Below are 21,582 nucleotides of genomic sequence, written 5' to 3' on the forward strand. Positions count from 1 at the left end.
CATGGTGACTTGAATTTTTAACTATATGGGACTACCATTTCCTCAGTGTCCTCATCTCCCTCCAAACAAAAAAACCCCAATGGCTCTATGTCTAGGGGAAAGAGACCATAAAGTCTAGTGGTCATCTGATTTTGCTAGTTTGTTGAAGGGGTAGGTATTCCAGGGCCGCAGCTGTTATGAAGGCAGAATTTGTTAGAATCAAGTGAGGCATTCATAAAGGCAATTTAATGTGGCTCAAAGTGTTGGTAGAAAGATATGCAGTTCTGTATTTTAATCACATGTTATGGTGTCAGAACTGGAATTTTTGTGCATATGCAGGTAACAGCTTGACTGTGTATAAGAAAAAATATCTGTTTGATCATACACATGAAGATGTTATGTGACTGTGCATGCCTGAATATGAATATCTGACCCATAAAGGAGAAGGAGCACTGGCCGCAGCACTGAGTAGAGCTAAAATACAGTTGTGTTTTATGTGGGAGGAAACAGCAGAACACTATGTGTGACTCAGTCCAGTTTTGACCCTGGCTGAAAATGCAGTGGTTATTATAATTTGAAAAGAAGCAAAGAGGACTGTTTACAGAAGCCAGTTTACTGGGGGGAGGGTGGGACACTGGGGACTCAAAGGAGTTCTAGTTCCCTCTCTAGGACTCACTGCGACATATATGCTTTGGGCATCACTGCAACAAATGACGGAGCTGTGTCTGGCCCTGAATACATAGGTGTGCCTATTCTAAGCTATGTCATAATGGTCTTTCCTTTTCTTGTTCTTTATTTATTAGTGAACTTCTGCAAGACTTGGAAAACTGTGAAAATGACCCTGTGGCTATAGCAGACTGTTTTGTTTCCAAGGTAAGTGCAGCATAACAGCTGTTGCAGAATAGTATAGGAGAATAAGATTAATTTATTAATTTTTGAGGACCTAATTTTGTCAGTTTGCATGATTTCAACCAAGAAAAGCTAGCAAATCTATGGAAAGGGAAATAATTTCTCTTAGCAAGTAGTAGTGATATGACCCTGGTTTGCATTAAAAAAATCAAGAAAAAAGTGTTGTGTTCTTCAAGAAATGTATCTGAACTGATGGAATTATTGATCTAGGGTTCATTTTTAGGACTTCGTTTTTTGCAGAATACCACAGTGATTCTTTTTTTTTTTTTCCCACCCCATTTTTTAATGTAGGTGACTCGGTGGCACAGCAGTTATTTTTGTTTTTAAGCTGACAAGGTATACTGTATGGCTGAATTTTTAGAAAAGGCAATAGCTTTAACGGATTTGTGGCCGTATTGTTTTCTGAGATGCATTTTCTAATTCCAGCAACCATGTGTTTAATTTCCCTTTTAATGGGGATGGCCTAAAGTCCAACCTTAGGATTCAAATCTCAGTGTCTCTGAAATACTATGAATTTTTTATCCTATTTGTTATTCTACTGCATAATTCAGAACCCAGAAGGTACTGAGAGAGCAAAGTTGTCAGGTGCATGAAACCAAGGTAGGTGGTAGTAGTGTCCTTCATTGTAGGAAACCCGGAGAGCCAGTCAGGAAGAAGAAGGGGAATGGCTATAACATGTAGGACAACAAGATATTGAGTAATCTGAACTTCAGATGCCTCTAACTCACTGCAGGCTTTACCATAGAACCCATGTTTGCCTTGAATTTGTAGAGGCCAAATGTGTCAAGAAATAATGCCATCTCAGTGGCATTTCTGAGGAAGGAAGAGCAGAAAGGGGGGAATCTAGTCACTTATATTTAGATAATCTCTCTATAGATACGCTTGCCTCTCTTTGTTTTTAAAAAGTAACCTGTGCGATGTTCTGGGCTTTGTCCTAGACTCAGTATTGCCAGCACCAAGCACTCATAAAACAAAAGAATTGGTCTAATAATTGTTTCTAACACAAAAGACTTAAGATTAACTAAGCTGCTCTATTTTGTTTGGCACTGTTGTGACATGGGGATTTCATTGGAAAGAAAAGTGATGATACCAGCTTAGTGCTGCAGTTTTACTGGATTACTTGCTTCAGTTGAGTTTGAGCAAGCTCAAAGCAAGCTGTTATTTATCTAGCAACTGATCTTTTTTAAGCACTGAGAGATATTAGCATTGGCACCGCTACTACAAAAGTAGGATGTATTTTTATCATGTTGCAATGGGGCTTGCGGCATGTTGTTATCACCCTGAGTAGCCTATGTTAAATTGGAGGGGAGAGAATGCAATAAAGGCAAATGCAAAGTCCTGCATCTGCAGTGGAATAACCCCATGTACAGGCTGGGGCCAGCTGGCTAGGAAACAGGGTAGCAGAAAAAGACCTGGGGTTCCTGGTGGACAACAAGTTGAACATGAGCCAGTAGGGTGCCCTTGCAGTGAGGTCAACAGTATCTTGGGCTGCATTAGCACGAGTGTAGTCAGCAGATTGAGGGGAAGAACTAATTCCTTCTATTCAGCACTTGGGAGACTAACTATGGAATACTGTGACAAATTTTGGACTTCTCAGTTAGGAGGCAGACATTGACCTACTAGAGTGAGCCAGCAGGTCAGGGACTGGAAAACATGGTGCACAAAAAAAGGCTGAGAGAACAGAATTTGTTGACCCTGAAGAAGAGAAAGCTGAGGAGAAAACTTATTCCTGTCTACAACTACCTAGTGGGAGGGTATAGAGATATCAAAGCCAGACTTTTCTTGGAGGAGCACAATGATAGGATAAGAGACAGTCGACGCAAATTGCAGCAAGAGAAATTCCAATTAGATTTAATTTTTCATATATATATATATATATATAAATATATATATAAATAAAATGTGTACACACACACACACATATATATGTGTGTGTGTGTATATATATATATATATTTTTTTTTTAACCATGAAAGGGTGGTCAAACACTGGAATAGACTTCCACAGAGGTTGTAAAATCTTGATCCTTGGAGATATTTGGTACTCTAGTGGGCAAGTACCTTAACAATCTGATCTAATTGACCTTGTTCTGAGCAAGAGGTTAGACTAGATGACCTTCAGAAGTCCCATTCAGCATAAACTACCCTATGATTTGATGCTTTTACTGGAACATTTCACAGGAAAGGGTTCTCAGGTGTCACTGTGGGTTCTGCTAGAGAAAGGGTTGACACTGTTGTGGTACCTTGCTATGTAAGTTGTTCCTGTGCTGAAGCCTTGACTGCAAGGCCTTCAGGATATTTGCAGATGTCGCAATTTGGAGCTGTTGGGTCTTTCAGACTTTCTGTCATATTGCATGTTTGTAGCCACTGGGACTGCTCCTAGCTGAAGCAAGAAGCAGAGGCAGTGCAAGTGATGATTGCAAGTCCAGTAAAAAGTTGCTCCTTCATTCATGTTGGCCATCTGAAAAGAATCTCCTGATTAAACTTCCTGGCCATTAATTCCAAAATCCATCTGCATATCATTGCTTGTGCTTTTTGCTCCCTAGTCAAATGCTTTTAGCATTTGTATTATTGGCAGGCAACTGCCTGATGGCTCAGAAATTGCTAGAGATTGCAGTCCTAAGAAGCAGTCTTCTAACTTCATCCAGACAAATGCAAACACTTAAAAGCAAAATCAAACCATACCAAAATACCCCACTGTTCTTTTTTTGGCCGTGAAGATGTCATTACAATAACTGCTGGAGGTCTTAACAGACTCTGCTTGTCCATTCTTGGTTGCTCATGTCTTCCCAGCATTGAGCAGTGGAAATAAAACTGCCTTTTTTGGCAGTGTACAATCTTTAAATCCGTATAGGACTTTTGCCATCTACTGTTTGATTGCTTTGAGTGTGCTAGATCTTTGCTGTAACTTAAGCACAGGGATAATATCATACTGAAATCATAGCTCACAGCCTTAGATGATGAATGTAGCTCCACTGGAGATTTTTCTTAATGTTTTCAGTGGAACTGCACTCAGGTTATCCTAGCTGTAACTCTAAAGCCCTTTTTTTTTTTTTTTTTTTTAAACCCTACTGATTCAGTTTTAATTATCTTAATTTAGGAATTTAAATGTATAATCAATTTTTCACTGTAGGTACTGTGTTTAGTTTTTGCATTTCATGAAGCTGAGAAATTGAAATTTGATTATGTAATAGCTGTTTTTTGTTTCAAGATTCATGTGAAATGACACAAAGTTTATTTGCCTGTATAGCACAGGATAGTTATGGTTAAAGTAACCCTGGAGCTTATTGGAACTGAAATGTTTGATATTCATGAAAACATCTTTTACATTAGCTTTTAGTGAGCTTAATTTTGTTAGGTCTAGTGTTGGTCCATATTTGACCAACTGTGTCATTGAACTTGAATTCATCATTTGGTTTTGCTAAATAAAATTTGATGTATAGCAGTTTATACTCCCCTCACGCAATCACGTGTCATATTTCCTATGTATAACATTAACATTTGAGTAATAAAGACAGACTTGCAACTTGTAAGGGAAATGCAATATGCCAAAGATTATCAAATCATATTAGTGCGTTTTGAGCAAAGACTCATAATTGTGGATTTAAGTCTTTATCTTAATGGTTGTAGTGCAGAATTACCAAAGTAAATACCTCCTAAAATGGCAGCTCTTGTTTGTTGACTTCAGCAAAATGTCTTTGGTGTGAACCAGTCAGTAACATAAAACTCCCTAACAGATGAAGTAATTATGCAAAGTTATGACACTAAACAAATATTAAATAACAACATACAACATTGTATTAAATCCCTCTGCTTCTAGATCTTTTAGTTCAATAACCTACAGGCAAATAGAGACACAAATGGTAAAAAGCACAGAATTTTTTGTGTGTGTCAAACTTTGAATTGCCACCTTTAAGTATCTGCCCCAATATGCAAATATCATGAGTGGGTATTTATTTAAACACTGTGGGATGGCTGCTGCACTGAAATAACCTGCCACTGATGGTAGTGATGTACTAGTTTAGTTTCTACCAGCTGTGGTCCTGCCTCTGTCTATAGAAGAACTCTATTAATTTAATACATTAAATGTCTTGGAGATGTTTTGCTGGTAACTGTAATCAGAGGCTGATAAAAGGGTTCCAGTGCAAGTTTAACTCTAGCTTTATTATTCACATAAAAGTCTGTTTATGTGTTTTCTTGCCAACTTGGAGTCTTTCATTTTCATTGTAATGATGCCAGTGTTAATTAGAAGATTGACTTCAGTATTCCACACATTTACATTTCAGCGAGGAGTTGTAGAGGAAAGCTTAATTTTGGCAGTTGCTCTTCTCACTCGGCACCCCAGAAATTCAGAACATATGTTTTCTGAAACACAAACCAACAGCTTAAACATGGGGGAAGGGAGAATTACTTCTAATCTAGCATCTCTTTAACGAAGAGGAGATCCAGGCAACTGGCTTCAGCTTATGCTGTGGCTCAGCTTTTGTCTCCATTTTCTTTAAAAGCACCTTTTATGACTATAAAAAAGCACAGTGCACCAGGAGTTGAGAGAAGATCAGGGATGTAGCCATGTGTTTGGCATTTCACTTCATGTGTAGGAGATGCAAAGTGAATTGATTCAGCAATAGAGGACAAGCTAAGTATAGCTGGTATTTTCTTGTGCTTGGCTTTGCTCTTCAGGGTGACTCGTAGTCAGTGCAGACGAAGTCTTGGCATTGGTGTCAGTTTTTGCACCCTCTGCCATATCAGCTTTGGGCCCACTTGGAGTGATTCCAGTCTCCTGGCAGAGATCGTTTTAAACCTGGTTTGAAGAGAGTTGAAATGACCATAATGATCTTGAAGCTGAGTAAGGATGAGACTATCCAAAGAAATACTGATTAGCATAGCTGGGGTTTCTCTTACAGCGTTGAAAGTATTGACAGAAATGCATGAAATCCATCTCTGTCTTGACTTTTCTGTTGCTTCTTCTGAACACAGTTCACAGCATTGGCTTTAGCCTGCAGGGCTTGTGCCCTGGTGCTCCCAGTAGTACAGTGCTCTCTGTGGAGTCAGCCGTAAAGTAGATACAATCAGCTGAGCATGAGAACGGAAAGTCCCTTCTCTGAATATGCAGAAGTGCTCGGTACCTGTGCAGTCTGTGGGAGAATGACCGTCCTGAACAGTGTGGCTTGGTTACTGAGTCTTAAGATGAGCAGTCAAGTAGTTTTTGGCGTGTAAATTATAGGGTGTATTTTAGATTAGTGGAATGGATTTGTTTATCATCAAGTCCTGATCCTTTGACCAGGGGGGTGGCGGGGAACAAAATAATTGCTAAACTGTATGGGTGAGCTGTGTTTGGAAATAAACCTGCAAAAGTTTACACAAAATACTTGCTTGGGTTCTACTTGTACTGAATGTTCAGTGTTTCTAAGAGATCAGGATTCTTTTAAGTCATGAAATGCAAATTTACAGCTATATTGGCTACCCTCTCTATGCTCGGCCCTCATATTCGCATGAATCCTCCTGGGGCCTAAGGAATACGTGTGGTGTTGATTCATACCAGCTTCATAAGTTTGAATGAGTCTCAACAATCTCATTCTGAAGGCAAAATATATGCGATTGACTTTCTACTGGTGTTATGCTTACATAGCTCAGTAAAATTAAATGCAATCTGATAGTTTCATGTTTCTGATGAATGAACTGTGGTGAAATGAAGTGAATGTACAGGTAGGTGCAGTTTGAAATTTTTGAGTCTTGCCTCTACAGAAAACAAGGTTGTTTGAAAAACTGTTCTTAAAGCTTTTGAAAGGGTTGAGGGCATGAGAAATGTGTTGGGGGGAGAATAAAAGTTTGTTCCGGTTAATAGCTAGGCTAAAATTCATTTAAAACCAAAAATCTCATTTAAAATAGTTTCAACTTTGGGCAGGAAAAGAAAGAAAAAGTGAAAGAGGCTCTGAAAAAGCTTCTGGGGATTTCAGACTTGCTGTTGACTTTGTGGGGAATGCGCGCTTAATCCTTTTTGAAAACCCAAAATGTTTGGTCTTGTTTGTTTTACAAGTAATGCTTTCAGTTGTTAAAATTTCACAACAGATATTCTTTTCCATTTTGTTTGAAAAGCAGAACAATCACATGAGTATATTTAAGAGCTGAAAAAATATATATATGCATATATATATATATAATGTGTATCCCTCTCTCTAGAGAGAGAGAGAGAGAGAGAGAGAGATGCATCTATATACACACACATACATAAAAATTGTCACAAAATTTTTTCTGATTCTGAGCTTTGCTTATGAAGTAGTTCTATAAATTGCATTATTCTGTGATTGTAGCCATGGGAATATATTATAATTTACACCAAAAATCCCTTAAACAAAAACTTTATACTATTATATGTGTATATAAATTAAGTCACTCTTTTCCATCATACTGAATGTCATCATAGTGTTTTCTCTTTAGCACCCTGATTTATTATGAGCGCTAGCTACTTTGGTAATGATTGCCTAAGAAAATTACACGGTGTAATGTCTGCAGCAGCCTGAGGTTTGTTAATTCTTAGTTTGAGCTGAGATGGTTTTTAGCTGTAGCTGTAAGTTCCAAGCATGAACATTAATAGGTTATGACACAAGCTCATTGTCTTTGGGTGTGGACACAGGGCGTACGTAAACCGCCATAACAACTAGCAGTAACAGCAAAATTAGCCCAAGCATGAAAGGCTAAGCTTAATTGTTTAACTGTATTTATATCAGGACTAAATTTAACTAGTTGGTTCCTAAAATAGGAGCAGTTTAAAGTGATAGCAGGTTACAGCACACCAGTGAGCAAATGGGGATTGCAGTTTCCCAGAGAAAGGCGTATTAGAAGTTTGCTTGAGTTATTTTTTTAGAACAGCAGATATTAAAATCCAGTAAGAGATGCTGAAATGAACTGCAGTACCTTTTGCTCATGTTGAGCAGCGCCTAATTTAGATGTGGTCTTTAAAAATACCTGCTCATTGGAAAAATAAGTGGCGCAATGTGGTTTACAAGAAAGACACAGAAAGATGAGGGGAGAAGAGAAGACTGCTGGTGGAAATGTGGAAGATTACTGACTGAGCTTGCTCTGTCTGATGAATAGCCAAAAAATCCAACAACGATAAACAAAACCCCTAGCCTGCGCCAGCCCTCTCCCCCATAATATTGCTCCTCAGAGCATGAAGTGCAGCCGTTGTTGCCTTCTGTGAGGGAACAGATATTTGGTCTCTCTGTTCATGAGCTGCTGCTGAGAAGAAAAAACCCTCGTGGAGCATGGCTGCTGTTGCAGTACATCAGAATCCATTTTGAAGATGCTTCAAGTGGAGATTGGGGCCTTGTTTGCTACCAGAGAATTGTTTCCTACCAGTCTAGGGCTCAGGAAAGAAAAAGTAATAGATTTTAGAAACACTTCACAGTCCTGAAGTGCTTTCTTGGTCTTTAGGACAACAACAAGCTGCAGAAATTACATATCATTTGCAATAGAAGTTGATAGGCAGATGGAAACTTAAAACACAGAGGAATGTTTCCAGAGTCTTGCGTAGAATAAAACGGTGATGGTTAGGAACGAACCTTAGGCCAAGGAAGAAAGAAATGAAACTCTGGCACTGACTCTTAAGAAGCTCATCGGCATTAAGTGGGCAATTCTGTTGTGACAGGCAAGTGTGGCAACACACATACATCTAGTTACAAACTATTTTCAGTAATAACTTTCTGCTTCCACAGAGTCATAATTAAAAAATCACTTTTGTGGCTTCTAATTTTCATGCTTAGACTGTGCTCAAATGTGAAAGTACTCACAGCAGTTCAAAAATCACATGGTGAGCATATGCTACAAAACTTCTCCCAGCCTGCAGGTGTGTGCTTTAACATGGATGAAACTAGGCATGTGCATGTTGGTTGCTTGAGGGTGATGTGGTTTTTTGTTTTGGGGTGGTTTGTGGGTTTTTTTGATGCATTGATTGTTTTAAAGGACCTTAGATGCTCTCTACAAAGCCATTTATCTCCACAGCTGCACGCCCAAACCTAGCCCACAGAAGGACACTCCATCTTTAAAATCGTACTTAAAATTCACTCCCTCTCTCCCTGTATGTCACAGGGCCTCAGCTTTCTTTTAAGTTTTCCTAAAGAGCATACTCCTTGAATGACCTTTCATTAGAATGAAATTCAATAAATAGGTTTATGGTGCGAGGATTCATTGATCAGGAAATGCAGAAGATGTCTTGACATCACCATCTTTGTCTTGCACATATATGTTAGCTGCTGCTCCTTCTAAGCATGTTAAATGCAATCTTTTTATGTAAGATGTAAAGTAAGGAACATACAATAATGCTGTATTACATTAGATCAGTCTTTCTCATGTCAAGTGTAGCAACTGTAACACAGTGTTCAGTTATGGGGTTTTGTTTTGTTTTTCACACCAATTTGTATCTGATTTGTAAGCTAAATTTCTTACTCTTTATTTCTTGCTGTATTTTATTACATAAATATGGGAAGTGAATAAGTTGCCCTGTCCTCAAAGAAGTTGATCTCATTTAGTGGGTGTCTGCCTGTCATGTGCACACAGCTCCTAAGGGAGCCGCAAAAGGTGACCGAAGAGAATAACTACTGCCAGTGACCACAGTCTGTGGGTTTAAATGTGCTCTACAGTGTTTCACTGGAAATTTCCTTCCTAGGCAAACTTTTAGGGGCCCTGCAAATCAGAAGAAGTTAAAAAGTAGAGGTATAAGAGCTAGATCTAAATGGGATTGAAAGATTTGAGTGGGAATTGAAGACACTGAACAGAACTACAGAGTTGTTTTTAAGGTATACCAGCAAATCAGTAAAAAAAGGCAGAATAAATGCAGAAAAAAAGATTAAAAGAAATATAGAAAACTGGGCAGTTTATTTCTTTTCATGTGAAAGCTCATAGAAAAAATTAGCTTTGTTTGACTTTACTCAAGAGGGCAGGAACTTGAAGTGTGGTAGGTATTTCAGAGACTGTTTACCTGGGCAGGTAGAGAGGTGTGAGCTCAGGTATGTGGTCAGGAGATGGGAAAAGGAAGTGATCAAAGATGGTCATGATCCATCAATAGGGGAGAGGATAGAGGATAATCAGAATAACAGCAGCAGCAGTACTGCTGAAGTTCCATTACCAAATGAAAAATGTTTGATGCTGAAATTTTTGTATTGTTTTGACAAAATCTGAATCTGAAACCCTTTTTCTCCCCATGCAGAGTGAAGATTTCCACATATATACACAGTACTGCACCAACTACCCAAGGTAGGAATTCTGGGTTCCCTTTCTTGATATGTCCCTTGGCATGTGTATGTAATGAGAGTTTCAGCCCACTCGAAAAATATCTCCCCCACCCCCTTACAAACTGGGAGGCGGGACAGGGAGTTCACTTTTTTTTCCCTTAACTTACAATGAAAAGCAAAAAAATGCTCATCTGAAGGCTTATTTTGACTGTTCTTGTCGTTCATTGCCACGATGGTCTCATTTTGCAGTGCTCTGGATATGTAATTCCCACTGGTAAGAGAGAATGGTTGCATGTCAAAGGAAAACGTAATTGAAAGCACAAGAAAACTTTAAAAAAAAAAAAGGGGGGGGCAATGATTGGATTAGGAACCTGCTGCCCCTTTTACAAGGGAAGACAGAAACAATTCTTGACTTTATCTACAGACCTGTGGAGACAATGTGTCCTAAAGATCTATGTTTGATATTTTCAGGTCAGTAGCTGTGTTAACAGAGTGCATGAGGAACAAGATGCTGGCCAAGTTCTTTAGAGAACGGCAAGAAGCTCTACAACACTCTTTGCCCCTGGGCTCCTATCTCTTAAAACCTGTCCAGCGAATCCTCAAGTACCACCTACTTTTGCATGTAAGCATCCATTAGAAATACCTTCCATTAAGGGCTGCAGGACTTCTATTTTCCTGTCTCTATTACAAGATTTGGCAGTTGGAACAATTCTGTATTTCTTTAGACACTTAAACTTTTGTGAGTATTCAATTTTTACATATGGAGACTCTTTGTATCTTCATCACTTCATAACATATGCATGCATTCTGAATGGGGGATATACAACAATTGTTTTAGATGCATTGAATCAGCCTGTGTGTCCAAATAATCAGGTGTGTGTGTTGGGGTTTTTTGTTTTTTTGTTTTTTTAAGCAGGTCTGTAATTTTGAAGTTGTTTGGGAGATTATTGTCATGAATAAACAGTTTTGTAGAAAAACTTATTGTTCCAATGAGAAACAGTATTTTTCCACATGTTGCAATGCTGGGGGTAGCTGAAAGAAGAAATAAATACATATAAACACCCCTGATTGGTAAGATTTTTGTGGAGAGGAATGATTGAGGAAGTGGGAACTCTTTCCATAGCCAGTGAATTGAGTTAAGCAACAGTTTCGGAAATTCCTGCTTTATTGTTAACGTTTTCCACATATGTTTCCTATTACAGAGTCATGTTCTAGTGAAGTGTAAAGACACTGACCTTTATTTAAAATGTCTGGTGCTTTTCTTCTCTCCAACTCTAATGTAATGCCCAGTCTAATTTCATCAGTATTTTGTAAGCGTATAGATACATTCTGTGTTTTCAGAAAGCCATTAAATGTTGTCTGAAAAGGTCTCTTTCTTTAAGTGTGCCTTGCTCTCTTTCTTGCATCTGTGTTCACATCAGCTTCTGGATGAGTACTAAACTGACTAAAAAGGCTTTGCTTTGTCAATCATCTTGTGTTAACCAAATTGATAACAACCTGCAATAGTAAAAAAGGCAGAAATGACACATTTGTGTGATTTTGATGCAAAGACAACATAGTACAGATAAAGGTACAGTCAGTATTATATCTGATTGGAAAACTTATTTGGAAATAATTGGATTTTTTTTCCTATCTTAGGAAATAGAAAACCACCTTGACAAGGACACTGAGGGCTATGATGTGGTGCTAGATGCCATAGATACAATGCAGAGAGTGGCATGGCATATAAATGACATGAAGAGGAAACATGAGCATGCCATCAGGCTTCAAGTAAGTTCCCAAAGATATTTTACTGGTGTTTCTTTGAGCTGTTTCTGTCAATAAATATGCCATCAGCATTTTTTAGTTTATCTTTTCTTTTTATCTTTTGTCAGTCATAATTTAGGCTCCTGTTGAGTATGCCTCTGGCTGTTTGATCTTAGAAAGCATGGTCATAGCTGCTGCAGGAAAATCTCAGAAATCTCTACCCTACAAGCAGCATCCTGTAAAGCATTTATTTTGCAGTAATCTGGAACATAAGATAACTTTTCTTTCTTCCTTTCCCTCAGTTGTACACCACTGCTGTACAACCCTAGGGCATGTCTTTGTTCAGAAATCCTGTGGTTTCCTATTTCTCCCTCTTGTGCTGATTAATTTTGTTTTGAGACATTTCTTGGGCTTCTACTTGTTTAAGTACCTTCCTCTTGGGCTACTGAAGACTCATTATCAGTTGCTTTACGGAAAGTATAAACCTAGAAATATGCTATTTAGAAAAAGGCTAACTTCACTTCAAATGAAGGAACTCTTGAGGAAAAAAACAAAAGCTATTCGAGTAATTTTTGTCATCAAGAGCAAGCTATTTTGTAGAATCTTTACAGAACCATCAGTCTGTTTCAAACTTCCCAGTGAATCACCATTTTACATTACATTTTCATCAGCAGCCTTTTTGTTGCTTTAAGAAAACTGATTGTTTTTAGTATATAAAAAGGAGCAAGTAACAGGCTTACACCATTTCTGAAATCTATGTCATGTTTGTTCCTTTATTTCTTTTTAACATAAATGGTGTGCATTGGCCCTCATTCTTTTGTTTATATATAGGGGAACAGGGTTACATTTGATAATGTCTTGCCTGCAACAGTGTAACCTTTGCCACATCTTGCTGGAAATACATACTAACATCTTTTACAAACAGTTTGCTATAAATCTGAATAATCATAACCAGTAATATTTAGCAATAAAGAGGGTCAAAGGCTTTTGAATAAGTGAATTTCGTAATTTCTTGAGCAGAGCTGGCAAATATATGGAGTTGTGGAAAATGTTTATGTTTGTGGTTACTCCTTTTAACAGTAAAATCTGTTTCTGCAGTCATAAGGATAGGTCTTCTGTGAGCTATCACACTGCCATTTGTCTGTAATTCTGCAAGAATTGTGGCAGCAGTTCCTGCACAGTCTCCCTCAAAGTGGTGAAATCAGTCAGTGCTTTATGTTCACTTATTTACAAGTTACTGGAGTGATCTGATCAAATACAACTTTTACTTATGTTTATTCTTTTTTTAGCTGTCTTGTGTATAGCCCAAAGTATGCTGCTGTATGCATTTTTTTTTCCAATGTGCGCTTTATGCTTCAAATATAGTAACAAGTTTTTGTAGTTGAATGCGGTATTAAAGAGTCATGTCCTAGAGAGACCAGCCTAGGACAAGGAAATTTGGCCCTGCTTTGCTAACACAGCCAGGGTAAATGTCAGATGGACATTTTTAAAGATTGCCTGACTTAAGGTTCAATCTACTCTTAGAGCTTGCTGCACCATGCATAAATCGAATGTCTGTGCCAGTGACAGAAGAAGCAAGCAACTGAAGGAAACAAGAATAGTCGTAACAAAGTAACACAGATTTATAAAGTTCTTACATGTTTCTCCAGCTTTTTTTTTTTTTTAAGTGATAAATAAGGTGAGAAATATCTATGGTATGTATATAAAACATTAGCAATACAAATAAATCTTGGCATCTTCAAATGATCAGTTGGTCAGATCACTGTGTCCTTTAGTCTTCTGGGAAACATCTCTTCTGAGTACCTCCCAGAGACATCATCTGTGATGGGTCTACAAGGTATGGAGATAGGATTACAATTCATCTAGTTGGGGACCACACAACTTAGGGAGGGAGGGAAACATTAAGAGGGACTGCTTAGGGACAAGCGTGGGAGAGAGGAGCAGGCATGAGAGACTGATGGCTGACTTAGAGTTAATTCTCCATCACCGCAAGTCAAGGGAGATGGGTTTGTGCTGCTTCTCTGCATGCTGCCCTGGGGAGCTCAGTGCTCTTTGCTGGGTCTACACAGAAGTAACCAGAGCATGCTAGGAGAGCATGTTAGTTCGGGCTTAGTGTTGGTCCTGGAGGTACCTGGCTGCAGTGTTTGCACCGTACCTAGCAGCCTCAGTACGTTTGTGGGGTGACTTTATACCATTTACCATTGCTAACCTTTATGTGGTGACTTTATACTGTTGACCAATGCTCACCATTATATGGGAGACTTGGAACGGCCACAGCAGACCTTTTTGAAACTTCGTTTAAATAAAGATGACATCTGGAATGAACTTTGGTTGTTCTTTTTCAATCTGTTGCAGGAGATACAAAGTTTACTCACTAACTGGAAAGGACCAGACCTCACGAGTTACGGGGAGCTGGTGCTGGAAGGGACATTCCGCATTCAGCGAGCCAAAAACGAGCGCACGTTGTTCCTCTTTGACAAGCTGCTGCTTATTACAAAAAAGAGAGACGAAATGTTTACATACAAAGCTCACATATTGGTATGTCAGAAAGCAAGTTGTAATGTGCTGTCTCCAGATCTCCTTGAAACCCCTCCATGACTCACATTTTTGCCTGTTACAGTGTGGGAATCTTATGCTTGTTGAAGTAATACCAAAGGAACCACTTAGCTTTAGTGTCTTCCACTACAAAAATCCCAAGATGCAGCATACTGTCCAGGTATGACAGACTTCCCTGCCCTGTGCATAGCCTGATGGCCGTGTGCTATTCCTGATCCTACATATTGCAGTAATGAATTTTCTCATGTTGCTACGATTTTTAACAGGCAAAGTCACAGCAAGAAAAACGCCTTTGGATTCTTCACTTGAAGAGATTAATTCTAGAAAATCATCCTGCTAAAATTCCTGCCAAGGTAAAAAGAAAAAAAAAATCCACAACAAAAAGCATACCTCCTTGAATGTGTATGTAAATCCAGACACATTTACTAGCTTCAAGATACATGGCAAATTAGATTCCAGGTGATCTCTTCAGTGATTGATTAATACATTGGTTTTTGTCTTCAAAATTTCTTTAGGAATAATGGTAAAGTTCCATTAAAAGTACCTAGTAGGGTTGGTACGGGAGAAGAATTTACCTGGGTTATCAGCATCCCTGTCCATTAGGATTTACCCACTGAAATATTTATCACAGAGATGCAACTCTAGAAAGCTTTAGGGTAAGAAGACCCTACCTTGGCTTGAAGCTGCTGCCTGCACACCACTGAGATGCAGTAATTGCAGCATGTGTAGGCGTTGCCAAGCTAGTTTTAATCCAGCTTGGATTCATAGCAGTGAAGACACTGGCAGCCCACACTTCACTTTACAAATACACGCATCCATCCTGGACCGTAGGTTGGGACAGCTGGTCCCTTTCTGTGAGATAGCTAGCAAGCTTTGGAAAATGAGTCACAATTGCGAGTTTCGTAACGATTTTTAGATACCTGCTAGGATCTCAGTTACCTGCTAGTATCATATTCATAGCTGTGATGTCTAGCATGTCTGGTCCTTTAAAAAAAAAAAAAAAAAAAATCCTATCTTGGGCCTCTAGGTGATGTTTCCCACTGTAACTCCTTGCACCTCCAGAATGATGAGTCACTTGCAATATCCTAGTTAACTCCTACCATGACACAACTGCCACTGATTCATGTGGAAACAGGATTTTTTTCTGGTTTTGCACTAACGCTTTTTTCAAGTTTTATGTTGTAATGGCTAAAAATGTTACCTGTCACTGGCATAGACAATGGAATATTGACTAATATTTTCAACAGTTCAACAAAAAGGATTATGGAATAAAAAAGCGCTAGCAGTAGCTATTAGTAATTCTTCTCTTTCTTATTGTTTTGTGTCATCAGAGTTTATCAGCAGTACAATATTTATGTAGCATCCCTGTTTACAATGCAAATACTTGTTGCTGTTTATTAGATTGTAATAAGAAATACTATAGCATGAATTTAGTTTTTTTATCAAGGTTCTCATTACTACTTAATGTATTTGTTTAAGCATGAAAAGCAATGTATAACCCAAATATATCATAATGCTGTTTGCAGCTTGAAAAATCATTTGATTTAAGAACGGAAAAGCCTAATCAAATAAATCATTAAAGTTGTCTGCACATATATGTTGACAAACTAGTAGTTTATAGTCTTGGTACTTCCCTCTACCCAGCGTTTGGGGGGATTTAATGGTAGTCCACATGTGACAGCTAGTGGAAAACAACTGAACTGCGCCTATAGAAAGGCAAGCAGGTTCTCTAGGCTACTCTATTTTATTTTATTACTTATTGGCTGATATGCCTGATAAGGAAAAATAAGTGGGAAGTCTTAAGAAATGCGTTAAACTAAGCAATCATGATTTATTATTCAGGTTCAATCTTATACAAATAAAAAAAATTTTTTAATAGCTATTCCTCAGGAAAGCTCTTAAAGGAAGCAAGGTTGCTTCCTTGTGATAGTTTTTCCTGTACTTAAAAAACCTTAAAGAAATAATTTGGAGGGTTCTGATTGGGTGGGCAACTATTTTAGAACTGCAAAATAATAAAGGAGTTAAGCTATGTGATTTTCAGGGAGGAAATGTTCCATGAATCATGAACAACGTGCTTTAAAAGTATTTGTGATTCCCAGAAGGTAGGGCCAATTTGGTGCCAATCCCAGAAGAATATGGTGAGACTTATGGACAGCTCTAAATTCTGGGCCTGAATGGGAGTTCTCTGGAGGTTCGTATCCCTGTGGAGGAGAGCCAGAGTGCGCAGCATTATCTCAGCACAGCCCCTCATTTTCACAGAGTCAACGATCCCTATCACTCCATCCTCTAAAAATTTCTCATCCCAACAGGTGCCCCAGCTGCACGCTCCTCCCCTTGCACTGCCAGAATGGTAGTGGGTGAGCAAGGTGGAGCTGTCGTGTGCAGTGAACAACCAAGGATGTCCTGAAAGTTAACTCTAGTAGACTATTACCTGCAAAATTTCTTGTCCACATGTGTATGTATGTGGTATACAGAAAGAGACAAAAAACAATACTAACAGTATTTATTATCAAAAATTAAACTTGCTATTTTCTATATGTAAACTGCCTACTATCTGTAACGTGCAACATAATTACCCTTCTAGGTGTAGTTTAACATCTTCACGCACAATTTTTGTTCTCTTTCAGGCCAAACAGGCAATTTTAGAAATGGATGCCATACGTAAGTTCTTTTTTTCCCCACTTTCATTAAAAAACAAATTAATAAAAATATCTTTTAACACTTCACATATAACTGTTGTTTTCCTCTAAGATGCAAGAAGACCATGCTTATGTTCCTTGAATTATGATGTAGCCAAAAAAAAATAATTGTGTGCAGATCTTGTGGAACTCTATAAGCATTGGGTTGACTGAACTGCAACCAACAGGATATGTCTCATGGTTAGCAAGGAAGAGGCAGATTAGGCCATTTGTAAACACTGGCCATTCTGTTTGCTTATTCCATGCTGACTAAACATATGATCTTCCTAACCTCTGCAGCAAAAGCTCCTTCTGGCCAGGATCCACTCAAGGGCTAGGAATAAGTAATGCAGCTTGAAGCATCGAGCACTTTTACGACTTCCTTATGCTGGAAAGCCTGCAGCTGGAGGAAGGGGAGGGCAGCTGCCGGCTGCTTATCCCCTGGTATGCCTATGTGGAAGTTGAACAAGGGAGCCCTGTGCCCCTGCGGCAGCATGGGTGGCTGCCCGCTATCGCCTGGCAATCTAATTAGGTGCAGTAGCTGAATTCATGGCTATGGCAGAAAGCAACTGCACCTAAGAAGCAGCCCCAAGAAAACTCTATGCTGAGACCCAGCAGGGTTATGGTTGCCATAAGTCTGATGAATTTATGTGTGTGTCCCAGGAGCCCGGATTGGAAGGCCTGTATGATGGCGCTGTCTTGCATCTGAATCCAGTCCCGCCTGTGCCATCCCTTCCATTCAGTCTTTGTTTTGCTGCCTTTCTTGGTGCTTGCCATGCTAGCTCTTCCTGTCGCCAGCGATCCCTATGCAGGGCAATGAGAACAACCTTAAAATACGAATGCTGAAGAAGGCTCAGTGTAAAGCGAGGTTGTTATTTATTTACATAGTTATTGTCCCAGGGAATGGGTCAGGAAGGCTCTGCTGAGAAACTGGCTAACAATTAAACGCGATTGTGCATGAATGTTGCTGGGTTAGCAATCCAGAGCAAGGCATAACTAAATGGGTGAAGTGTTTCCACGGCTAAGCGGTAACACCCTACAACAGCGCTGCTCACTTATTCTGCACTGAGCTCTGATGAAGTGCCACTATGTGAGTCATGAAGGGAAGACGGCACAGCCTCCAAACAGAGCTGCTGAGGCGTGTAAAATAACACCCTGTTTTATACTGATGCCTCTGCTTGTCTCGCAGATCATCCAGGCTTCCATTATAGCCCCGAGGGAGAAATGAAATCATCGTACCATCCTAAGGAAGGCACTACTCCACACCGAGTGAGAAGGAAATCAGGTGAATAAACTCCTTTCCATCAAGATGACAAGAGAAAAACAAGCAGGATTGTTTAGGGCTTGGTCGAGGTTGGACACATGGAATTGGTCCTTACCCTGCACTCTGCTCAGATTTTACAGAGCACGATACGAGTAGAGGATCTTCTTATTTGTGTGATTTTTACGTAGTGTTTGCTTTTCATTTCATGGATGTGCATTCCTAATGGTGGATGCATAGAGAACAGTTGGTACTTTCTGATGGATAAAGAATGCAAAGCAAGCCAGTTAAATTATTTAAATCTAACTCGTTTTCCCTTGGTAATTACTATCTCAGAAGTGGTTCCATCCTGATTATTGTAAAACATGATTACTATCTCTGTTTACTGAAGTGTCTGCCTTATGAAAAATGGAGATTTGACAGGTAGTAATGTTGACTTCTTTTTCTTTTTCCTAGCTCTAACAAACATCCGTAATTACAGTTATTTCTCTCCTGAAGCCATTACAAATGTCTGTGTAGTTGGAGTGACATTACATTGCAGTCGCTTTGTTCTCTTTTTCAGCTACTTAAATATATTGTTTATGCAGAATGACTTAAGGTTCATGAGAGCACAGGTGTAGTGATTTATCATATAGCAGAGTTTGTCTCTGAAAAGCAATCAAGTTTTAATCAGGCATCTTCTCTATGTTTCTAAGATGAAAGATTCCATTGGTGCTGTTTTGCCTGTAAAAGGAATACCACAGAATACTGATTAAATGGCCTCCTCTGTAGCATTGAGCTACTTACGCTATTAAAGCACTGCTAAGCTGCCAGTATCTCATACGTATTTCTGATCTGAATATAGGAAATCTCCAGCAATTTAGAGCAATGACTTAGATGAGGACTGTGTCTTTGGAAAGCAAGAACCTTAACATGAGATTAAAATTTACATATGTGGTCGTATGGCAGGGGGGAGCCGCTATTCCGTTAAAGACACATATGCACCTTTGGAACAGTTGTAGGTTCAACAAATTAAGCCCTTTTTTCCAAGGGTCTGAGGAAACTAGATGATTAAGAAGTGTAAATCCTGCTGTCTTGCATGGGCTCAGGAGGTTAAATTTTGGTATGTGTGTTATAAAAAGTTGGCCAAGATACCAGTAACTTTCTTTGGGATGCTGTAGTGTTTAAATGCTGTCGTTGTCTTTTTCAGAACCCTCATCTAGAGTCCATAAAGTTTTGAAGTCAAATGGTAAGTTATTTTGCCTACTATTTTGTTGTCCAAGTGTTTATATATTTTGCAAAACAATTAAGCACCGGATCCTCTTCTCCAGTGACTTTATCTATTTCAGTCATATTTAATGGACCTATGCTGATTTATGTAAGTGGAATATCCTACTTGTAGAGTGTGACCCCTAAGTACATATTTGGGGAAAAAATAACCTGTGTGCATAGAAAACAAAATTAGCATTTATATCCTAATATTTGCTTTTCCATGATTAGGTTCTGATCATGTAAACATCCTAGCAACTGGTAACTGAACACTAAGTGTTTTAGTCACTATGGGTAGTTATCCATATTACATAAGTGTTGCAAAATCACATCTTTAGGAGGAACTGTCATAAAGCCAATGTTGTCTCTGTTTTATCAGAGACCCTCAAATGAATATTACAGTTGCATTTAATTCCTTTTTGGGAATTCATAATTGGGATATTAATGTAGCATTAGAACAGTGGCATAGACTGACACCAGTTTGAGTATTCACTTATAATGTATTTGTGTTTTCAGATATAAATCCAGATATGCAGAAGGTAAGCCTCTTTTTTTACATTTCATATTTTAGCACATTCAAATGGCACATGACTTTGATATTGTATTGCTTTTTTAAGAAGGGAAACAGAAACATAAATGTTGTTTAGAGTCTCCGATAAGATTACTAAAATGAAAGCAATAGAAATATAGCTAACTATTTCAGCAATATCTAATAAAAAGAATTTGACTGATCTGTATATTCCTGTACTTTATAGTACAGCACAATCAATTCCTAATATTATAGGGTACTTAAAATACTGCTACAGTCACAGAAGTTCTATGTAAAGATGGTGTTTATTCTTTGAAGGATATTTGCTTTGTATTTATTAAATGAGAATGTAAGAGTTTCAGCTTATTCTGATATACATATATATATAAATAAAAAATATAACAAACCAGGCAAAGCCAATACAGCTTAAGCAGACTGAGCTGAGCACTTCTAATTTCTGCATTTTCCGTAAGAATTTTTAATGAAGTTCCAATGCAGTTTGAAGGACTCTTGTTGAATTTTGGGTCCTAGGCTTAGTTGGGATGGAAATTAAGGCAGGGAGAATGTATGAACAGGGTACACTACATATGACTTCACTGGGATGCCTAACACTGAAGCCCATAGGTTCCTCACCTCCTTGTTTTTCCAGCTCCTTATATTCCATGGAAGAATACTGTTTAATTCTTTCCTTATACAGCTCATTTAGTGCAGCTAACTGAATGTAGCTAAAACTGTGCTTTGGGGATTTGGTGGCTTTGACTTTGTTTGATGTAAACCTGTAAAATGGTATAGTCTATGTAATTTTTAATCAATGTTGTTTCAAGCGGATCAGTATCGAAGGAGCCCTGTTATCTCAAACCACCAAACTGGGATCAAATGAAGCCCTGCTGAGTTCAAGGAAGAAGGATTCACTGGAACCCCCTGGGCTGGAGAGCCAGTTTCAAGAGTCCACTGAGCCAGCCTACATCAGTGATCAAGATGAAAATCTGCACAATTCTGCTACAGAACAGATTGATGCTGATGATGAAGAAGAGTCTGAACAGGTTTAAAAAAAAAATCCTTCCATCCTGGGGAGGATGGAAGAGGGATTAACTTTATCTGTAAAACTGCAAGGAGGCAGGAATGTGTTAAAAGTAAACTGCTTGCAACTTCTCCTTACAGATGTGTTATTTGTTCATCACATAGTTTTCTCTTGCATTGTAACAGAGGTGAAGTGAAGTTAGCCCCTGTGCAGCAGATGAGAGTATATGAAACCCCTACTGCTGAAACAGATTTTGCTTAGTCCTTTATAGGCCTCCGGCCTACTTTTGACAGAAAGCAGTAGCTTTATTATTTTTAACCAGTTGTTGCACAACTGGTTTTTCCTTGCTCCTCCAGCTGATGTTTTGAAAGAAACTAGGACCTTTCTAGGCCAAATGCAGAGACAAGGTTCTTGGGTCTCAAAAGC

General features: G+C 38.7%; 1 protein-coding gene across 2 annotated transcripts in view; it reads left to right on the forward strand.

Moving 5' to 3' along the window:
• The window catches only part of PLEKHG1 (pleckstrin homology and RhoGEF domain containing G1), a 134,882-nt gene that overhangs the window by 104,041 nt on the left and 9,259 nt on the right, over positions 1-21,582 (forward strand). The window contains exons 5-16 of one of the 2 annotated variants that reach the window (XM_013957679.2): positions 783-852; positions 10,093-10,139; positions 10,589-10,739; positions 11,756-11,887; positions 14,219-14,401; positions 14,484-14,579; positions 14,686-14,772; positions 17,047-17,080; positions 18,287-18,382; positions 19,548-19,586; positions 20,123-20,145; positions 20,960-21,178. In XM_013957679.2, the coding sequence (XP_013813133.1) occupies positions 783-852; positions 10,093-10,139; positions 10,589-10,739; positions 11,756-11,887; positions 14,219-14,401; positions 14,484-14,579; positions 14,686-14,772; positions 17,047-17,080; positions 18,287-18,382; positions 19,548-19,586; positions 20,123-20,145; positions 20,960-21,178 (1,177 nt within the window). The remainder of the gene's footprint in view (positions 1-782; positions 853-10,092; positions 10,140-10,588; positions 10,740-11,755; positions 11,888-14,218; positions 14,402-14,483; positions 14,580-14,685; positions 14,773-17,046; positions 17,081-18,286; positions 18,383-19,547; positions 19,587-20,122; positions 20,146-20,959; positions 21,179-21,582) is intronic. The other variant, XM_067293564.1, reaches the window with a different exon arrangement.

Source organism: Apteryx mantelli, chromosome 3 (assembly GCF_036417845.1).
Source record: "Apteryx mantelli isolate bAptMan1 chromosome 3, bAptMan1.hap1, whole genome shotgun sequence".
NCBI classification, from domain to species: Eukaryota; Metazoa; Chordata; class Aves; order Apterygiformes; family Apterygidae; genus Apteryx; species Apteryx mantelli.